This window comes from Taurulus bubalis (assembly GCF_910589615.1).
Source record: "Taurulus bubalis genome assembly, chromosome: 20".
In the NCBI taxonomy this organism is placed as follows: Eukaryota; Metazoa; Chordata; class Actinopteri; order Perciformes; family Cottidae; genus Taurulus; species Taurulus bubalis.
The window spans coordinates 8,596,756-8,619,147 of NC_136608.1; the positions used below are offsets into that span (position 1 = coordinate 8,596,756).

Consider the following 22,392-nt stretch of genomic DNA (forward strand, 5'->3'; position numbering starts at 1 on the left):
AGCAAGGTCTATGCTTCCCTTTGTGACGGACGTCGAAGGCTGTCCTTGCAAACTGAACCTCCGTCAGGACAAAACATGTTGTTTTGTAATATTCATTCATTAATTTTTATATAGCATATTTTTAGAACACAAACACATATCTTGCTGTTGTTGGACAGGGAACACAAAGTACAATCCATTGTGCAGACACACGCTTGTAAGAGGTCATGGTCATTTTATGTGTTTCTGTAAGATCAGGCTGTGCCCATGTTGACAAGCTAGGTCCACATTCTGCGCGGGAAATAGAAAGGGTGAAGTACAAACTAAACAGCACTACCAAATCTTTAAATTTGTAAAGGACAATATGTCTTAAATCATGAATGGCACATCAAGGCCAATCAATGCTGTTTTCCCCTTTCCGCAAATATGTTCAAAAACTATTTTATCTTCGCTTGCAAAAAATTTAACATTTTACAATAGATGCAATATCAAAAGCCTGGAAAATTGAATCTTTGAATGTTAATGAAGTAAACACATCGTGTCCTAATATTCGTAATTTTTCAATGTTTAACCAAGTGCTGCCAGTGCCTCAACTTAACCATAACAATGTTCATTGACAACTTCTTATTATGCAGATTTAAAGGGAATCTGGGCAGCATTACATTTCTGTCAAAACACATTTACCATGTCAAATTACTATAATTTCTAGTGTAACAGGGATGTAATACCTTCACTGTGCGCTCAGCATCCCAGAGTCTTCCATCCACTTCCTCCACTCCCCTCTCTATCCGCTCACCCCCAGTGGAGAGGGGCCAGTTGGGCTGGAAGCTAATTTGAAGCCAATCAATACCGGCCTGTGTTTCTTCCTGTGTGTGTCAGCCCAGTCCTGTGCCCTTGTGTAGCTGTCGGCATAGAGAGGGAGCATCTGTTTGGTGACTATCACTCTCTGACTGTAAATCTATGTTGGCCACTAAACGCCACCCATCCAACCATTGTACTGGATGCAAAATGCCATCTGATTGAATTCAAATGAGATTGATTTATATGCCACATCCAGTTGTCAAATGTGGGCTCAGACAAATAGCCCTCTGAGTAACTTGATTAACAACAGGGATGTCATTTCAACTCCTGATTGGGGTTTTTGTTTCTAATTGAACTTCCTGCATTGAAAAGTACAAATGTTGCATTGTTGCTAACAATGTGTCCACACAGATGACAAACAGACGCACTCCTGCGTATACAAATACAGATGCACAGACACACAAGTCCTTCACGGCGCCTGCAAGCTACAACACTGATGTTCAGATACTAAACAAGCCCAAGATAAGACCAGTCCCCCTCCCTCTCCTCCAAGCCCTTCTTCCTCCAATAGCCAATGAGGACGCTGCCTGCTCGTGAGCCGGGAGTGGGAGCGATGCATGTGGAGGCAGCCTGCCAAAGGAGGAGGTGTGTCTCCATCCATGAGCCAAAAGTGTGTGCGCGCACTGGTGTGCTGCTCACACTGGGAGAGGAGGTGGCGGAGAAGAGAGTGTATGTAGGCATGCAAGGGAGAACCAAGAGAAGGAGTGACAAGCAAGAGGGAAAGAGAAGCCAGGTGCTTTTGCTCATTTTACAACTGAATCACCTCCCCTCCCTCACTCCCTCCCTTCCCACCACACACACACACATGCACACTCTAAAGGAACTACAACCTCTACTAAAGCAGTGAGCTGACACACGTGGGCGTGTGCGCGCACGTGTGTGTGTGAGTGTGTGTAAGAGTGTTTCCTGCGCTCGGAGCAGCAGAGGGGATCTCTGAGGATACACGGATGAGAAAGAAGAGTGGGGGAGCCAAAGGAAGAGGAGCCCGAGCGTGTTTCGCCCCGGGGGGAGCTCACACACACCGCAGACAGCGCACACTCTCCAGCGGGCTCTCGGCGCGGTTTCCCTGACAACTAGAATGGGCTGCAATTTGTGCACCTTGCAGAAACGGGAAGAACACTACAAACTGCTGTATGATATTGCACAGGTAAGTCAAAAGAAAGAGGGGAGCGGGGGGGTAATCACCAGCGTGATGAGCTTTAACGACAGCAGAAGAGGCAATGATGGGTGATGGTGATGGTGATGATGGCAGGAGGGTGATTTTGAGAATCGGGCAAGAAAGTGTGACAGAATCACAAGAAGATGAGCGAAGTCAAGAGTCATTTTGAGAAAGGCAGGTTGAGTGTGGAAACAAGAGGGTGAATGGGAGAGGGACATGAGAGAAATGTAGAAAAATGAGTTACTTCCTAGCAGCCAGACGGAGAGCCAGAGTGTGTGTGTGTGTGTGTGTGTGTGTGTGTGTGTGTGTGTGTGTGTGTGTGTGTGTGTGTGTGTGTGTGTGTGTGTGTGTGTGTATTGCTCTCCATCAAAGTGAGTGGAGCTAGTTATTTCTCCTCAGCAGCAGCAGATGCGAGTACAAGTTCAGCTCTTTCTCTCGCGCTGGCTCCGGGGGAATTCATCACATCTCCTCTTGCCTGTGACTGTCTAAGCAATATACAGTTCAAAGAACAGCCAGCAAATGTGTTCTGCTGTGTTCTCCCTCTGTTGTCTGTCAGAGCTGGACTTGTTTTTGTCTTTTTGTGTTTCTTCTGACCTGTTGTGACAGTTTTTACCCCTGCTGTCATGTAAAAAACACTATTCCGTTTCTGCGATGTTGATGCTTTTTATTATTCTTGTAAGTATTGGCTCTGATATTTGGCACTTTTATTCATCAAATTTCCCCAAGATATAGGCAGAAACACAACATAAGAAACCTTTTGACTGATGCTCTCCTTATCATCTCCACAAATGATCATATTGTCATAATGAGCAGTAAAACAGTGAATGTTTAACTTGCCATCTTGCACTGGGCTTGGCTGGAATGTGTTGATTAGATAGGAAGTGCCAGCAAGTGTGAATTTACCGATAAACAGATACCTTAGGTGTTATTGTGTGTTTTGTTCTCTCCGACTGCTTTTTGAAAAACTGTCAAATTGCATATATGAACAGGTTATGTGACTGTGAAGTAAATTAAAATACATGGAAGATAAACAGGTGAATTGTTGGAGCATGTTCTCTACAGCAGCGCTATGTGTGGAGCTTATTGTGGGGAAACACGTGCTCTGGGTCTCCTCTGTTGTTGCTGTACAGTACGGGCGGATACGTGGCCAGCAGCGAGGATTCATTCATCATTTAGTATCTTACACGGTTACAGACAAGCAGGGGAAACTGGATACAGCTTAAAGAGAATGAGCAGTTCTGTTTCGTAAATGATACTAGCGGCATATCATAAACCACCGTGCGATGTGTGCAGTCGTGTCAAAAGTGTGTGCGTTTATAGCTCTGGTGGGAAATCAACTCATATTGTGTCCAATGGCAGTGAGGGTGGTGTCAGTGTTTAGATGTTGATGATTGTGTTATGGGCTCTGTAAAAAAATGTAAGAAATGCTTTATCACAACCCCAATAACCTCAGTCGCTGCTCCACGCTGTTTCCATGAACGTTATTTACAACGCTGCAGTCTCAAGCTCATTACGCTCTCTGACTAAATGCCCCAACGCTTTAATGAGATGCTGGATGTCTGTGTTGTCTGGCTGGCTGGAGAGCAAGAAAATGAGCCTGTTAAAAGGAAACCCGAAGAGGGTAGGCGCCTTTCATACCATTGAGGGGAATTGAGTAAACTGGAGAGATGTTAACCCACAGAGCAATACAAAAGTAATTTGACATATAAAAAGGATGTGGCTGATGGTTTATACAGCCATGTATGTCCATTAAAGATTTAGCCAGAGCAAATGGCCCTGGCTTGCTTAGTTTAACAAAACAGCTGGACACAGCTAGATTGGCTCTGTCCTAAGGTCACCTAACAGCAACTCTAGAGTTAGCCATCTTGTTTGTCAAATCCATATAAAAACCTGTGTACTTTGTAGCTTTTCCTTGTGTTTCCATCCCATACGCTAACTTGACTACTTGTGGCGTCAGCAAAACAAACCCTTTAAGTGTGGAAGATTATGTATGCGCTGCTTCACATGCATACTGTGTAGGCGATGTATTTACTGGTAAAGAAAAAGATCAAACACAGCCTATATATATAAATCAGCCAAAGCTCAGGCAATATTCATTTTGCATAACATAAAAGCAGATGCATGATTGTATCATAAAGGAGGGTGATTTTGTGGGGAACATATAAATGACCCTTCACTTCCTCCTATTTCCGCATCACACTGTAGGTGTCCTGGCGCTGTGGCAGACATCCAAGAATATTGTGTGTGTGTGTGTGTGTGTGTGTGTGAGCAAACCCACACTGTTAAGCGCTCTGCAGTATATGACAGTCAGCGAACACCTACAGTTCTCATTACCAGTGCTAAAGAAAGAGAGAAAGAATGAAAAAGAGAAAGAGAAAGACAGCTCAGTAAGTGTGTCAGTGTGACTTTGTCCCAAAACTCGAGGCTGAGGGATTCTACAAATCCAGAGAGACTCCTCAACAATCCCTCTGCCTCTCCTCTCTTTTATCATTCCAGACTCATTTCTTCTCCTCTTCTTTTTCATACTTTCTCCTTCTCCATAACCTTCATTAGTCTCTCTCTCTCCCCCCCTCTGTCTTTCTTCTCCCAGCAATCTGTTTCTCCCCTCTCTCACTTTACTTTGGCACACACACAACACTACAGATTCTCAACGTGTTTTTGTTCTTTTGTATTTTCAACGGTGCTACACGATAGGACACCACCTGCTCATTATACCAGGGGAAAACCAATGGTGGCTGATAGCAGGGATAGAAAAGATGGAACTGGACTCTCAGCTTTTGACAAACTGTAATTCTCTCGTTTATCCAGGTACTGTGGTTATGCATCCCTTGTGCGTGTGTGTGCGTATGTTTATGTGTGTGTGTGTGTGTGTGTGTGTGTGTGTGTGTGTGTGTGTGTGTGTGTGTGTATGTGTGTGTGTGTGTGTGTGTGCGTGTCTCACTCCCCTTGTGTCTTGGACGGTGAGTCCTGACCAACGTGGTTTATTTTTAGAGCAACGAGACATTGCAGAATTTTTAGAGCAGATTAACGTAAATTATATTACAAGGCCCGGCTCACACCAGCATTTAAAACAGATTCTCCAAGGTGCTCAAAGTAAATCAGTGCAAATTTTTCACAACACAGCTGCCCGATAGAAAACCGTCTTGACAGTGCTGACCTTTTAGGGGACAGAGAATCCAAACGGGAGGAAGCAATCATCGCTCATTGGCTATGTTGCCCCATCCAATTTACAGCTCAACGGTGGAGAATGGAGTGCAGATCGTGATGAGACAAGAGTTGATGGTACAAATAGATTTTTTTTTAATAAACTGTGTTTTTTAGAGCGCTAACAAGCAGTTAGCCCGATGAGTGTATTTCCCTCTCCAGTAAGACTCCTTATTGAAATAATGTACAATCCTGACAGTAAGAGCACCAGGGCAGAGTAAATGGCCCAGTGCAGGGAAAAAATAGAAGGAAGCTCATGGAGCTATCGCAACTGACAAGCACCGGTATGGTCCACGCTGTGCGGGATTATCAATCCCACTGCATTTCTTGGCAAGACGCACTGTGCGTAGCTGGTTGAGGCAGAGACGATTGGTTGGAATCAGGCATTGACATTGAGTAGTTATGGATAGGATAGCCCAATGTTTAAGGCATAGAACTTGCCAAAAAAAAGCAGTACAATTCATAATGACGCCCCAGCGGCGGCTGGTTTGTAGCGGCCATCTCCAGCTACAGTTGTCTTTTTAGGGTGATTGTTCATTTCAAATGGTAAATGCTGTTGTGGAGGAAACAATGACAAAATGGATAGCAGCTATTTACAAAAAATAGATGTCTAGTGTTTGGAACAGACCTGTTCAGCACCTTCCATTTTGAAAAAGTAGCAGAGCATTTCAGAGGCCAATTCCAGTTGTCGGCCCGCAGGCCTTCCCTCCCACACCACAGTGGCTATCTCTGTTCACACAGCTGCAGTATTCTGACAGGACCGCTGGCTGCAAAACCCCTGCTGCCCGGCGGCCACTGAGAGAGTTATGACTTCCGTCAGACCATTTACATTCAACGTTTCATTTGTGATTGTGTGTGTGTGTGTATCGCTGCACACTCAAACCGCGGGGCCCCATTTTAGCTTTAGTAATTGCTATTCCATGTATTTGGCTTGGGGCTGTGTTAAATTGTCCCACAGCCTCTGGCCTTCAGAGCCTCACTGGACACATTTGTTTTGTCCTTTTAGTTACACCAAAGTCAGCACTATTGTATCACACAACAATACACCAGCCACGAACTGCTCTGTGCGTAATCCTCCCCTGCATTTCTGCTAATTAATAGGGTAATGTTTGTTTTCCATAGAGGAATTCCTGATTAATTATGATTCAAACTAAGCAATAAGCCTGGCTTGCATTTTAGTCAGCTCTGGTTCATTTACGGTTTGGGACTTGGTAATAAGTTCATGTGCATTTTTTTTGCAATTCCATTCAGCGTGTTTGTGGCTCAGGGTTGCCCTTCAATCAGTGGATTGGCGGTTCGATCCCCGGCTTCATGTTGATGTGTCCTTGGGCAAGACACTTAACACCAAATTGCTCCCGCAGGCTGTTAGAGTCCTGATGGGCAGGTGGCACCTTGCATGGTAGCCTCTGCCATCAATGTGTGAATGATGACATGTAGTGTTAAAGCGCTTTGAGTGGTCAGAAGACAAGAAAAAGGGCTTTACAAGTACATTAACAATTGTTTTTGGGGTTCAAATGCTGAATTCATAGGAAACGATGCATGCACATATTGGACCTGATGAAGAGGACAAAAGCTAACACATGCACACATTTCATGCCTTACTGAACGCAATATGTCTGTATTTTATTTTGCACCTGCTCTCTCATCCCTGTACTTCTATATCATAGAACCACAGGCTCAAGGGGATAACCTTTAAGTTTGATTTCTCTTACGCTGGTGTGTATGGTTGTATCCCGGTCCAATATTTGGTGTGAGCCTGTCCTCCGGACACAGATGCTGTGCCACATGTCCAGCCTGTTGGACAGCAGGAAAAGGGCTAGACAGTCACCCCTTTCATCCCGCCTCCCGCCACCACCTATGGTGTCCAGCGAGTGCCACACAGAGCAGGGGAAGCGGTGGTAAGACCCACGCAGCCGTCACCTCCATATGGTCACCTTAAACCGCGGCTTCATCCAGATAAGGATGTGAAATATGCCGGTGCTATCAGCTACATCAGCCTGAGAGGTTGTAGGGAGACGTGCAAGGCAGAAAACGAAGTGGAAATGGAAAATCCACAAAACCGCAGTCGTCATGCAACTACAGCATGATTATTCCTGTGATACAAAACTGAGAAGTCGATACGAAAATGCTCCCAATCTTGTATTTAACACATTTAATAAATATAATCTTCTGCTCCCAGATCTCATCTCTGAGTGATGTTTTGAGGTCATAAAATGTGCTACAGCAGACCAACACGGAATGAATGGTGGTGGTATCACCTGATTCATCAGCTGTCTTCTTACCAGGGAGGCACAACACTGGTCTCTGTTTCTCTGATGGGATGTTGAGCTTTTTCAGAAAGTATAGAATGAAGTGACCTTTTCATGTTTTCCTGCATTTTTCTGCCCAACAACTTCTCTTTCTGCCTGTGCGGGTCAGTGAGTTTCGACCTTTTCTGTTTTGTATTGCATGTCAGAAAATGGAACAAATTTCCCAAAACATACATTATTGCTTGCATTTAAATCTGATTTGCATTATTTTATCTATTCTACTGCAAAAAAAAAGGAAATACATTTAACGCTCATACTTTTGAGAGCTTAGCGGTACTAAAAGATTAACTTAGGGTAATGGCTTTTCCCCACTAAAAACGTGAACGCAGCATTATGTAAATTAACTCTGGTGTTGAACACAGATCATCTGGTGTCTTCCATCATGGTTATAGTTGCTCTTTGGAGCACAGCGTGGTGGTAATACTGCATGATTTAGAGGTGCATATGGCCTCGCCACCGGCGCTGTGAGTAGCACGTCTCCTGGTCGCCGGCCAAACTGGAAACAGGAAACGGGTGATTTTTCAGTGTCAGGTTATCGCGGAGAAAAGCACCATGGTGTTGTTGGCCCTGTTTGCTTGTTATAAGAAATATGGAAACAATTGGAATGGATTGATGTGGTATTTTAGATTTTCCTGTGAATTGATTTGTGCGCATTTCCTTTCAGTGTGTGTGAGTGACAGAGATAATGACAGTCAGCTTGTCACTCTGGACATCGATGTCCGTGTCTAGCTGGTGTCTTTCTTTGTGTATCTCTGTCGGCCTGGCTGTAAGAAAACATACATACACACCACTTTCTCGCCAAGCATGTGTGGGGGAATCACAAAGTCAGGGGAAGACGGGTCCGGCAACAGTCGCCGCTTCGCTCCACCGGCCAACGATCTCTCCCTGCGTTGGCTCTGATAAGCCCAGGATGAAAGCCTTTATGTGGGCTGAGTGACACTCCTCTACCCCCCCTGTGTCTCCCCGCCACAAAAGGCCCCCACATGATGTTTGTACACACAACTACACAGCATTGTTAAAGAGGTAAGTATGCCTATTTGCACATACTGTGTACATTAATTTACCACACGGAAGGAAACTCACACAGGGCGAATCCATTCATCAGCTTTACGGCGTGTTTTCCTTTTTTACGACTCTCTTTAAAAATGTCATTCAAGCTCTCAGTGCCTGACAAGAGGACTTATCAGTTGTTATCAGCCTCTAGCTGATTACCATACTCGCCAATTGGCCAAGTGGCCTGGCCAAGATGATAGGAGGTGGGGAGAGGGAGTAGGGGAACAGAGAGCGGTGGGGGTGAGAGAGAAATGGAACGGTAGAGGAGGGAAAAGGTTGAGAAAGAAAGCAAATAAAGATAGGATTGTGTAAAAGTAAAGCATGAGGGGAGAGAACCAGAGCGAGAAAAGGCAACCCATCAATAAGTCCTTTAACCCCCCTCCCATTCTCCTTAACCTCGCCCTTTCCACAACACAAAGTCTCGCTCTCCTCCTTCTCCCATCACTTATCAGACGCCAAACACAGTTTCAAGTCCGTTCCATCCCACTGCCCCTGTCTGTCTTCCTCCTTGTTTGTCACTGTCTGTCTGCCCGACTCATTAATACACTTTGGCGTAACCCCGCCCTCTGAGGTGCTCCAAATTTCCCATGCGTGTTGGGAAAACCCTGCGAAGAAAGATATAGTGATGGAGGACCCGTCTGTCAGTCAGGGAGGGGCACTAATTTTGTCTCGCCTCAGTGTGTTACCCGTCAGCCGCTGATGGTTATATGGTTTGAAGCCAACCTTGTGCTGGAATAACCCAATAATGCACCTTATGGCCACACGCTGCAGGCTATGTTTTGTCAGGTTAGACAGATGTTACGAGGAACCATCTGGAGCCGTTATGGATTTGTTGCAGGCATTTACTGCAACAAGGCGCTACAAAAATCTACACATACACACAAAACATGCACAAAAAAATTCCCCCAGATATTTAGCTGTTTCAGGGGTTGGGGGAATGCTAAGCAACTTCTTAGACATAAAAACATCTAACATCGTCCATATTAGCATACAATGTCTCTCAGTCAGATCTTTGGATGAGTTATTTGGCAGTGAAGGTGCAATTCTCATCTGAGACCAAATGTCAGTTAAACTATAAAAAGAAAACCTTCACTTTTTTACCGTTTTTTTTTTCTTTCTCTTTGCCAATAATATTCTCCATCATGCATAATGATTCGTTAGAGACAGGGGTTTTTCCAAGAACAGTGGCTCTGAATCATGAACATTTACAGCTCGTAATGTCGGTAATGACGCTTTCTCTGACAGCCACCCTGACATCTGCTCTAAAACATGATGTAAAGCTAAATAATTCTGCATAAAGTATGTGTCTTGATAAGGCTTTTAGCTAAACGCTTAAAAATGCAAATGCACTGTTAGACTGTCACTGCCAAGTGTGTTCTGAACCCACAGGGTGGATCCTGGGTCCAGGTGGTCTGAAGGGAGATTAGGTTACAGCAGGGCGCTGGTGTTGAATTCCCACTTAACCAACTCGGGGCTCGGAGTCATTAGGCCCACTCAGAGCCTGGCATTGAGTCCAGTTACAGATAGAATAACACTAAACCATCTGCATAGTGGGGGGGGGGGGGGGGGGGGTGATTGCATTTAGCGCAGGGTGTAACCATAAGCCTTGTGTTGAGATGGGAAATGCCCTCAGGATGGAGAGCGGCCAAAGCGCTGTCTTTGTTGTTGTAGTTAGTTTGAGGAAATGTATCAGCTCGTGTATTCTGTGGTGCCGTTTCATACAATCTCGTTAGGTGTGGGGAAATGAATGATTTATGGCTGTAAATGCAGAGATCACAGCAGGTGCAGGCAGCGGAGCGTAACGGCTCCCAACAACGAGCGCGATGGCAAATTAGTGTCTCGAGAAGGCCGTTAAGACAATTGAAGAATGGCATGCCTTGGTTGAACGTTTCACAAACGTCGGTCAAGGGATATCATCTGCTCATGCTCTTATATTCCAACAACCGTCTCGGTGTGGGTTGAGTGTTTTCGTTTGAGTGCAGAGCAACGTTACTGAAAAGAAATCACTTCAGGCTGAGAATTATTCAAGCAGAAATTCCCAAGAGATATGTATTTGGTAAAAAAATAAACCTTAAAGAGTAACCCAATGCTGTTCATTTTTTGCACAACTGACAGAAATGAGAAGTATGCTGCATTTGCAAAGGGACTTAGAGCCACGTCTTTGTGCAACAAGGCTTTCAAAGAACAGATGACAAAATGTGTGTGTATGCCTTCCAGATTTGCCCTCATGAATATTTAACACACCTGCCGAAGCGATTGTTAAAGTTTGGTAACGCTTAGACACAAAAGCTATGTGGTTAAATTTGCCTACTTTTACACATTGCCAATAATGTGCACCTTTTTAATAATCTTAAACTTAATCTTAATCTTAAACATGAAATAAATCTTCCTGAATACATATGCTCTTAGTCAGCCATCATCATTTCATGTTTCATGGCCTCGTTACGAGGAGACTCACACAAATGAGACCTGTGACCTATTTTTAAGAAACAGTGGTTTGATTTAGAGTCAATCTGTGATACAGTCTGAAAATCACTTGAACGCAGACACTAATCATCCTCCGACGGAGCATACTTTGGTGGCTAATGTGATTAGCCGTTCACTCAGTCATATTGTAGATTTACACTCCCATGCATGAAGCTGTGAATACAGTGTGAGTCTTGATTGAGGTGGGTCGATTTGAGGGGTGGAATGCAACGCAGTGTGTCTCTCTTAACTAACCAACCATGCTTTTTTTGGATGGAGGTATTTTTCATTGCAGGAAGAGCTCTTCTCGCACGCTCACAGTTAGTGGAGTGTGAGGTCGTTTTTCTTCTCCACCAAAGAGGCGGACTGCGGAAGCTTCCTGTTATGAATAATGCTAATGGGTGAGGTGCTTCCAGTGAGCATAAACATGCATCACTTTAAAATGAATAAGGCAAAGGTTTGGTGGGAGGAGGGAAAAAAAGGGAAAGTTCACACTCCAGGCTTTAAAAAAAAAAGAAATACTTAATTTTATGCAAAAAGCAGCACATAAATCTTTCATTTTCCTGCTCCCCAGTAAAGGATTTTCACTTTCCAAGCTTTAGCATGATTTGCTAATTATGCCCCAGCATCCGGAGCTGGCTCTCTTTTGCCTGGAACTAACTATGCTCATGTGAATAACAAAGATATATACCAAGATTTCCTTAATAAGGATACCCCATTGTTTTTAACAAAACAGTCTTGAATTTAAGATTAACATTATCCCTCTGATTTATGGTCTAAATTAACTCATTACTAAAGGATGTTCAGTCCAGAGTCCAATAATGTTTCCTCAAGAATCCTGTCTTAATTCAAAGATTATGAACTCTGTAAAAAAAAATCTGTGATAGTTATGAGTCTCCAAAATGCTTCAAGCAATGAGAGGTTATGCAAATCTATGATGTATTCAGTCGGCATTCATTGAGCCTCAGCTCTAACTGTGCCTGTCTTTTCACTGATGTGTCACAGGGTGTCACTTTCATGACACCGTTAAACCCCTGTGTGTCTGCGGTTGCTTAGATCCAGAACAATGAAAACAAGGCAGCAGAAACTGAATGGGATCTTTTAAGAGTCCACATCAAGAAGTCAGCTCTAACTGCTGTGCTGAGTCTACTTTAACTTTTTTTACTCAAATTAAATAATATAATAATAATACAAATACAATTAATTACCTAAAGATAGCTATAAACTATAGATTGTTCAGTGCTTACTATGCAATTATATACAATATACAATGGTTTATCCATCATCCATCCAGACATCTACCTGGTCTATGACACTCAACCTCATTGCAATGAAGGAAATAATAAAACATTTAAAAAAGGTCACATATACTGCATATAGTTTCATTTTTCTGAAAGGCCTAATAATAGCCTGCTACAGCTGAGCTCTGCATTTTTGAGCAAATGTCACTCAAACAGGAGAAAGCAACGCTTTTGTTGTAAACTATTTTCAGCAGCTCGTTTTTAAGGCAGCAGAATGTAGTTTTTGGGGTTGGCTCAAAATAAACTCCAGTGCCCTGGTTCTTGGTCATGAAATAACTTTCTTCTTTATTGTTGTTTTTACGCTTCTTTTTTGACAACAATGGAGGTCGATGTCACAGAAGAATTAGCGACAGTACGTCACTTCATTGTTGGTTTTGAAATGGGGTTAGTTGAGAATAAGATTATCTCGTCTCGTTTTTAGCTAAATACAGTACACATAGATGACATGTTTAGATGGAGAATGTATGTTCAGCTTTCCCATTTAGAGGAGTAACACATAACCTCTTTGTGAACTCAGCTGTCTGGATGAAATATGTGGGTCTAATCGGTGACCCCCGAGAGCCTAATTCAAACTCATTGCTAGTATGTGTCGAGGGGCTGGAGGAAGGGCCCCTGTATTGTTCAGTCCAGCTCACTGGCTGTTGTTTTAATGGCAGATGAGAGATTAATGGCAATCTAATGGCTGTGGGGAGGACACAGCGCAACAATAGAGTCCTGGCACAGCGCAGACCAAGTGCATTAGTCAGTCAAGACAACTATCTGCATGGATGCACACATACAAGAACACATACGTGAAATGTACACACAAAACATCCCCAAACACATTCATATGTACAGATGCACACAGAACGAAAAATGAGTGCCTGTTGATTTGCCAAAAAGACATTTTGCAGTCATCTGCCATCGGTTCACCCAGTCTCATCACAAGCAAAACAAACTAAGCTAATTCTCATACCCGCCAACCCCCCAATGTGACAAAAGAAGGCTAATTTATGCATCGACGTCATGTTGTGCGAGGAATAAGAGCGTGGCTGGATGCTCACTCTTGGATCAGGGTAATTGTGATTTGGTTGCTAGGATGTTGAGGGTAATGAATGTCTTGTTGATGCAGTTTGTCATAACCCGTGCCATCCGTGGCTGCTTGAGGACATGGAGCCTATTAGTTAAACACAGACATGTTGGCCCTGCCATGATGTATGAGCCCAACAGGCAAAAGGCATTTGTCATTTTATGAGAGAAAATAAAGATACCTGCCAGGCTACTGTAGATGTTGAATGAGATTGGGGATTAAACAAGGCGGTGTGAAGCAAACCTCCTCGACCTTTGCCATTGGGTGTTTTATTGTGTAAAGAATGTTTTAATGGACTTCATATGCTTTTGATCACCACAGTGATGATACAGTAGGAGGTTGCTTTTCCCTTGAAAGTGTCACATATGCTGTTGTGTTATGAATAAATCTAAAATGCACTTATTGTATTTCCAAAACGTAAGATATGAGACAAATCCTGTTTGATACCAAGGTTGTATTCTTGAAGCCTAATTGAAAGGAAGCTGCCTTGCATGTGGAAGTGGTACAAAGAGCAGGAAATGAGATGGTTCTTAATGCGTTCACTGACAGTAGATAACCTTTGATTTCCCCCCACTTACATCAGAAATGGCTGCTTGGAATGACAGTCACAAGTCAACAGTCTGTGATGTCTGCGCACACGCTTACACTGCTGGTGGTTTCACACTGGGGTGGGGAAAAATAGACATGTGAAGAGCTAGAGACGAGAAAACCCTCGAGACATGCACAAAACCCATAGAACAGAAAGTGATGTACTGTCTGTTTTCAGAGGGTTTGGGCTATATACCTTGTTTTTAAACATTGAATATACATGAAATGGGCTGACTTGCAGTTACAATGACAGACAAAAGGGGAAATAAACCCCCGACAGCAAGACAAAGAAAAATCACTTCACAGAAAGGAGAATAAGAGAAATAAAAGTTCTAATAATATTAGTCATTCCAATCATTTCATAGACAATAGAGACATAAAACACAAAAAGATCAACATGTCAAATGGGCGCATTAGTATTCCATCCAAGGGTAACAATAAACAATACGTTTGAAACTACATGAATTCTCCCACATCTCCCAGTATTCATTCATTTATTCTTCAGTCTTCTCATGTGACTATATTGTCATTTCAAAACCTGCCACTCCCTTATGCCCTCCAATAACCCTTTTTTTCTGACATTTGTTTGTTATTGATTACATAAAAACAATTAGAAAATCAAATTGGATGAAAAATAGGGTGACAGTACTTACATTTCATCAGTACGTCTTTGTGACATTAACAAATATGTTTGTAGTATTTTACTACAAACATACGGTTTAAGGTTAAGTCAATCAGTTATTTGACTATTTTACCAGATAACAGCAAACCATTATTTTTCTAATGTAATCACACAATAAAAAAGAAAAAAAGAAAAAGGAAGCTCTGCCAGCTGCATTGCTTCCCAACTTTGGGGGGGAAATTAGGAGCCGCAGGGAGATAATAGTGACGAGATATGTTATGTTTTAACACAGTTATTGGCGCAAAATCTAGTTCTGGCTATGATGTCTGAATTTATTCCAGGAAATGGAGGAAATAATCTTTTGTTTTCGCCCTCTATGGGAAGGCAACAGTGTATGATCAGCTGCCGAGCAGCAAAGTCGATCTTGTTGAAGGACACTTCAGTAGTGCCATGCTCCATGAGGAGGGGCTTGAACGCAGGGTAACCAGTTGAAGGACAGAACAGCAGCTTGTTACTTTTCGCGGATATTATTGAACAGGGACATGTGGGAAGCACTGGTCTCTGCTGTTGCTGTGAGACTGTAAAAAACAAACATTTGAAGCATGCCACTCTTGTGCTAAAATTTGATACATTTTTACATTTAACTCTCCCTCTGAAGCGAAGATCTAAAAAGCTAAAAACAAGCCAGCACTGTGAAGAGCGATTCCAAGAGAAAACACAGTCTAATCTACCGCACACAGATACTGTGTGATGTACAAGGGATTGACTGGAGCAGGCTACTTAACATCAGTCCCGCCAGCAGCTATTTAATCCATGTTTCATGTTGTCATGAGGTCTTCCTCCATGCAGAACTAATTGGTTGTTTTTGCCTGTTTGTGCAGGAGCCCATGTCTGTGAAAAACTGTGAAGGACACTCATTACAAGTTGTTCAGGCACTCGCAGGCGCGGACAGAGATGCAATCATGGGTGCAGACGAGCACGTAAACACAGGCAGGAAACCGCCGAAAAAGAGTCTCAATAAGAGCACTGAGCGGAATCTCCTTGAACCCGTTGCCATAGCTTAACGTACACATATGCATACCCCAAGTAGCTACTGCTACCAAAACACACACACACACACACACACACACACACACACACACACACACACACACACACACACACACACACACACACACACACACATCTCTCGCAGCACACCCTTCTCTTTCCATCTGATTTGCATTTTGGTTAACACTCTAATTGCCTCTCATTAAATACCTTGTCACTTTGATTAATTGGTGCGATGCAGAAATGTAAAACAGCAGAGCGTCACAATGCATAGTGAACAGTTTCTGATTGGGGAAAGACGAATAAATCAGGCTTAAAATGCAAAACAGAGGTGAAATATCACTAACTTCTCAAGCTCTTTTAAGTTGAGTCAGGGCTTTTCTGAAGTGAAACTGTTAAACTTTGAGGAAAATGTAAGTTCAGAGAGTAACCTGCGGTTAAAATGTTGCATTTTGACACAGATTGAGGTTTCTGCAATGAGGTACTGGTGAACTATCCTTACCTCATGGATCACATCACCGCATCGCAGAAGACATTTATCCCACAGTCATCATACTCAGCTTGAAATTGGCTATGATTGTAGTGAATTATATGTTTTTTAGCCACTCTCAGGCAAATTTTACGGAAGCCTATGTATAGGATTGTCAAATGTCCTTTGAAATGGCAGGTGCTGTAATTGTACAGTAAGGGAGAGGTAATATCAGAGTTGTTGTTTTTCTCACTTCTGAGCTCAATATAAAAGTCATAAGGAAACTAAACTTCACTGCTGCCGACCACAAAAATAGCACATCTTACAAAACCTTAACAAACAAAAGTTCTGTAACTTAGCGAAATATGTATAACCTGTGAAAAGACATTGCAGACAGTGCAAATCTTAAAAGCTTCCCAAATCAACTTCAGTCTTAGATCATTTAAAATATTCCAACAAAAACGAAACACAGACCCCTGGGTTAACAACTGCCTGAAGGCTAGCCAACTGCAGAGAAATGTATTAATGGGCAACTTGCTAACCAAACTAGCTTCCTTGATTTGCCCTTTAAGTCTATAATTGACCATTTGCAAATTGTTTACAGTTATTAATATTGATCTGTATCTGATCAAGATTAGACGGGTTTGGAAAGAGAAATAGGGTGGGGGGGAAAGGTTTACTTCAATCCTGTCATTCTGTTGCTCGCCCAGGGCGATTGTCACACATGCAACAATATCATTGTGTTATTCTCATCCCACACAAGGCAAGAATTGGCGCGATGCAGTTGACCGAGCACGGCCCACCGGTTGCACAGCCTGCCATTCAAATTCATGAAACCATCATCTTCTTTGCCTCCGCTGCACATAGGTGATATTGCATGTCAGACACTTTTATTATTGAAATGAGACATTTACGACAGTGAGCCCTCGCCACATGAGAGCGGCCGCCCCGAACCACCTCAATGCAGCAAAAGGAATAAAAGAAATGAGATTTTTTAACAGATTATTGGAGCACGCCACCTGCGCTTCATCACTCATCACAATATGCCAATTTCTATGTAAAAACAATCTCACTTGTATTGAGCGGAAGTTCACGAAAACCATGATCTGTGGGATTTATGGAAGAAAGCTTGCCGCTGGTGTTGTTCTCTGTGTTTCCTCAGAGGCAGACGAGGTCGGTGGAGAATAGATGGGTGGGGGGGTCTCTCGGCGGGTTATTGTTTCGTGGGCCATTGTAAGCCTATTCAGTCGGAGATATTGCCATTATTCAGTCAAACATGGCTAATGCAAACAGCCGCATTGTGGAGCTGTTTCAAGTCTGTGGGGAGCCGATGTCATGTTTAAACTGTGTGCGCATGTGTGTGTGTGTGTGTGTGTGTGTGTGTGCCTCCATTTGCTCACAATGATACCGTATCTGTCAGATTTAGCTGTGAGGTTGAGTGATTTCCATCACGCTCTTATCTCTGCACAGAAAACACACACACACACACACACACACACACACACACACACACACACACACAAACAAACACGTATCTCTGGGCTTTCCTTATTGCTACTTTTTGTATTCAAAAGTGAAAACATTTAGCCGTCTTAGTGGCCCACTGATCCAACGGTGGGATACGTTTAGAGGTTGACATGAGTCCTCTCTTGAGCATATTGAAAGCCTCAGGCCCGGCACTGATTGGCTTGCTACTTTCAACCCCGTCTCGACACATGTACCGACCATTTCCACCCCACGGTCCGCTAGTAAACCCGTATAGTCAATGATGTGTGTAATTGGTGCATCACAGGCAGCAAAATGTGACATTAATGGCTGGGAGCTGAGACTCGCTGTTTGCTGTGTGTGTGTGTGTGACCTTAAAGTCTTTGTAGAGTAATGCCAAGAAGTGGATATCAAAGAAAAGGCACAGGAATTTCATAGCACAAGAGGAGAGAGGAGACAGTGCTCTGAATTCAGGTTTTTATGGGCAATAAGCATATAGTACACATTTGTAGTAACTACAAATCTAAAAACTCCAAAGACTAAACAGCTAAAGCAGGAACACTATATGAAGTTACAGCTGGCATGGTGAGTTAGACACAGCTGAGGGTGAGTATACATACTTTTGCTGACCTATTTCCAGGAAATCATTTTTGATGAATCCAACATGTTAGTATTTTAGTTTGTTATACCACATACATTATGAGGTAGCTAAATCCAAAACATGATAAAGATGAAAAACAACAACACAGTAGTTTAGTTTTGCAGTAAGGGCCATCTAAGCTTCTGAGATAGATAGATTTTTTTTCTTTGTAGATACTGCGTTTCCCCTGCACCCTTAAATCAGAATGTTGTTTATTGCCAAGTAGGTTGTCACATAGCCTACAAGGAATTGTATTCTGTGTTTGGTGCATACGAAGCATAATCATATACGAGAACATAAAAACAATAGCAATAACTGCACAAGACAACACACATAAAATTATCAATAAAAATACCATAACAAAAAGTCTTCTACAATATATCAGTTGTAAAATTAAAGTAGTAGCTTTGTGCAAAAATTTGAAAACTATTGTCCAGGGGATGTGAAAAAATGTATAGTATGAAAGATACAAATAGAATATGTGCAATTTACAGAGATTATAGTTCAAATTATTTGGAGAATGTAATGCTTAGAGCATAGACTTTTTTTTAAATGTTTGCTCTTACCTCAGCAAACATCTGACACAGAGAATCTTAAGAATACAAAACAAATGTAATGATCCAAGAGGGAAAATTAACTGCTGGTCATATAAAATGAACAGATAAATAATGAAAAGTACAGTTGCTTTATGAATGAGCTCCTCATGTAATTGTTCAAAAATGTCCCTTTGGATAAAAGCGTCTAAATTGTCTCACTCCTTTATGACTTCCAATTTGTCTCTTTGAGACGACAAACTGAGCAACTAAAGGGTTTCTCCCGTGTCTGGACTTTTATGTTTTGATCCATCTATCTATTTTTCTCCCTTTCGCTGAATCTTTTTTTGCGGACTGAGCAGTCAAATGTTTTTTTTCTTCATTTGTATGAATATATGGAGCAATACATCATAGACAATATCTAATCGAGCGTGATACACCACTTAAAACCATCAGACGGTCTGATGCTTTACTGGGTCAGAACTAGTATGGATAAAAAGACAAGCACCATGCAATAAGTGTCTCAAGGAGTAATAACAAAGAGGGCCGATAACAAGCAAATTACATTTTCAGTAAAGGCTGTAGATCGATGATGACCTACTGCGTTCACTGAACACACAAGTAGAAACACACACACACATACGCTATGGTATATTCTGCTGTCCCAAACTGTAGCACACCACTTTGAACCTTGACCTTTAAAGGAAGAGTGTTTGAAGAGACAAGAGGCTTTGGTTTAAGGCTACTGGGAACCATTTTTATTGGCAATGGTAACCTTTAACTTGAGAGGTATATGAAGGCTGTGCGAGACTGTTGGTTCATTACAGCCGTCCCTATGGACTACCGTGATCTCTACTATTTTTAGTGTTCTCGCAGAACTTTCAGGGGTTATATCAGATGATGCATTGAGTTGATATCGTCTCTCTGTCAGCCTGGTTACAGGAGCGCAGTGGAGAAATGAGAAAGGGTACTTGTAATCAAAATGGAATTACTGTTTTGATATGGATGGAATCCGCACACCTACATGTGTCAGTACGGATATCGTGCTTACACGTATGCCTTCCATGCGTCTCACACACTCACACACAGATGGATGGAGAGGGAAATGCCTTACTATGACTAAATCAAAATACAATCCCTTCGGGGACGTAATTGCAATGGTAAACAATAATATTAAAATAGGAAACCGCAAAGAAAAAGATTATACACAGAAAATGAGAATATTTCAATGAAACGTATGGAAAATATTTTATTACAGATCACTATATCACTGAAGGTTTATTGCAGAATGTGTGTGATAAGAAGGGGAAGTAGTATGAATAACACACCTAAGAAATATAGATTAATTACATTATGATTGAAAGCATACTAAACGTGAAGATAAAAAAAGAATAGGTGAATGATTTTGATTGTGAACCACTTTGCCCAATCCACATCTCAATTGGCTCAAAGCTTTAAAACCCTTCCCTAACTCGTCTGCTCCTCTTTATCTCCTCATTTGTGGTTTAATCATCCTTAATGCTTTATAAATTCTATATTATGTACAAAATGTGTGTTGTGCATCAACGTGTGCACGCGCACATAAAACCTGCACGTTCTGAGCCATTATCCCCGGTCGTTGTCACATCTGCTGGCTATTAATCAGCCCCCAGTTAGCTCATCAACAGGCAGATTGAATGGAGGAACAACAGCAGGTAAACACACGGGCAGGTGTAACCGCACAATCACTTCCTGCTTTCGGAGCACTCCCTCTGATTGGAGATTAATGTGTCCATCTGGATCTCATTACAACTCAACAATGTTGTGGAACTTTCTATCTACTTTTTCACATAGATTCAAATGGGATGACACAATGCTGTGTGTGGAGGAGAACTTTTATGTGGCAAAAAAAACACTAAGGCCACAGGTTGGATGCAGCCATAAGTCAACTGCTACCATAGCTGCAGATGGCGGTAGGATGTGGACTGATGGGTTCCTGATGCCATTGGAACATTTGGTTTGTGGGGTTTGTTTACATACCTCATGCAACGTCCCAAAAATAAAACCATATAATGCCATAAGCATACAGTACAAGAGACATTTCAGAATGTAGCTCTTCCTATTTCTAATTTGTTCTCCCAATAATGATGCTGACATTAGGCATATGCTTCCACATTTTAAGCCCTTGACAAACTCTGACACTCTCACTCCCAAAATCAATGCAAACAATCAATTTCAGGCTGAAATTGAACTTCACAGCCTCGGCATACAGAGGTTAAACTAATTGGGTTACCATTAAACACATAGGTGTGTCTGTGTGTGTGTTTTCACATTGACAGCTGTCAGTATGACATCTCTTCTGCACTGATTCCCTCGTGGCACAACCTTTCCTGATCTTGCAAATGAAGTAGGTTCTGCTTGCTAAAACTGATGTTATCAATGGATTATGGTCTCACCCCACTTCTCCTTTCCACTTTGCTGGTCATTTTCTTAAATCAGTATTATTTGTATAGATACGTGTTATGGGCTTAATGGTAGGAATGCAATGTAAATAATGCATTTGAGTTAGATTGATTTGAAGAGGAATACTGTTGCAAAACAAAACAAGATACAATTAGCTCATTAAAGAGTTTTTTCACAATCAGCAAATGCTGTATTATAGTACATTCTACAGACTGTGTAAATGTGGCAGCAGTCAAAAGGATAGAGAAGCGCATTCGTGAGGAGCAGCGAAAAGGTCTGAACCTGCTGGGAAAGTGTGGCGGTTAGGTAAAAACAAGGGAGATTTTTTTTTTTTTATATTTCCATCGAGAATTACTGCAAAAGTGCCCTTTATAAAAGCACTTAACTTGTAGTTGCTTTACTGGAAGCTATTCAGCGGCTGACTGCGGAGACATATAAAAGTACTGTGAGGCTCCCAGGTGTGAATGTGAAACAGTTTGTTGGGGAAAAGAGCATGCATGTATGTCAGATCGTCCTTGGATAAATGAGGGTTTGAAAAAATAAAAGTCACTGTGATCTTTAAAAGTGTACAAGGTCTCCTTTCTCTCTCTACTTAGTCTTCTCTTCTTAGAGGTATATATTATAAGTATTGCCACCGACAGATGAATTCAGAAGTCGTAACAGACTATGGTTTGCATCTTTCTGACCACAACGTTCAACATGAACATCATTTTGGTCCCCTTACCCCTCCAGGTGAACGGGCGCAACTTCTCCAAGGTGGACCATGAGGAGGCAGTGGTGGAGGCCATCAGGCGAGACCCCATCGTTGTCCAGGCTCTCCGACGAGCCCCCGCCGTTGCACATAACTATAGCGGTGCGCCACAGGATGTGTGTGTGGTGGATGTTTGCACACAGACGGACATCACCTTCGAGCATATCATGGCACTGGCGAAGCTTCGGCCGGCTACTCCTCCCGTCCCTGACATCTGTCCCTTCCTATTGTCTGACAGGTGAGTGCAAACACTTGCAGTAAAGTTTAAGGCCAATGCAAGAAGTTTTCCATCTGGTGAAAGGTACATGACCGTCACTGCTACACACACTGAGATGACATGAACAAGTTGAAAATGATTACACTGTATTTTGTTAGCTGGAACCAGGGGGGAGTGAGTCCAACTCAAATGAA

At 42.4% G+C, this 22,392-nt stretch overlaps 1 protein-coding gene across 1 annotated transcript in view; it reads left to right on the plus strand.

The window, feature by feature from the left end:
• Window positions 1–1,918: 1,918 nt before the first annotated feature.
• The window catches only part of pdzrn4 (PDZ domain containing ring finger 4), a gene marked incomplete at both ends in the record, with an annotated part of 33,385 nt that continues 12,911 nt past the window's right edge, over window positions 1,919–22,392 (plus strand). Inside the window, 2 exons of the mRNA XM_079235805.1 lie at window positions 1,919–1,987; window positions 21,963–22,219. Coding sequence (XP_079091931.1) covers window positions 1,919–1,987; window positions 21,963–22,219 — 326 coding nt within the window. The remainder of the gene's footprint in view (window positions 1,988–21,962; window positions 22,220–22,392) is intronic.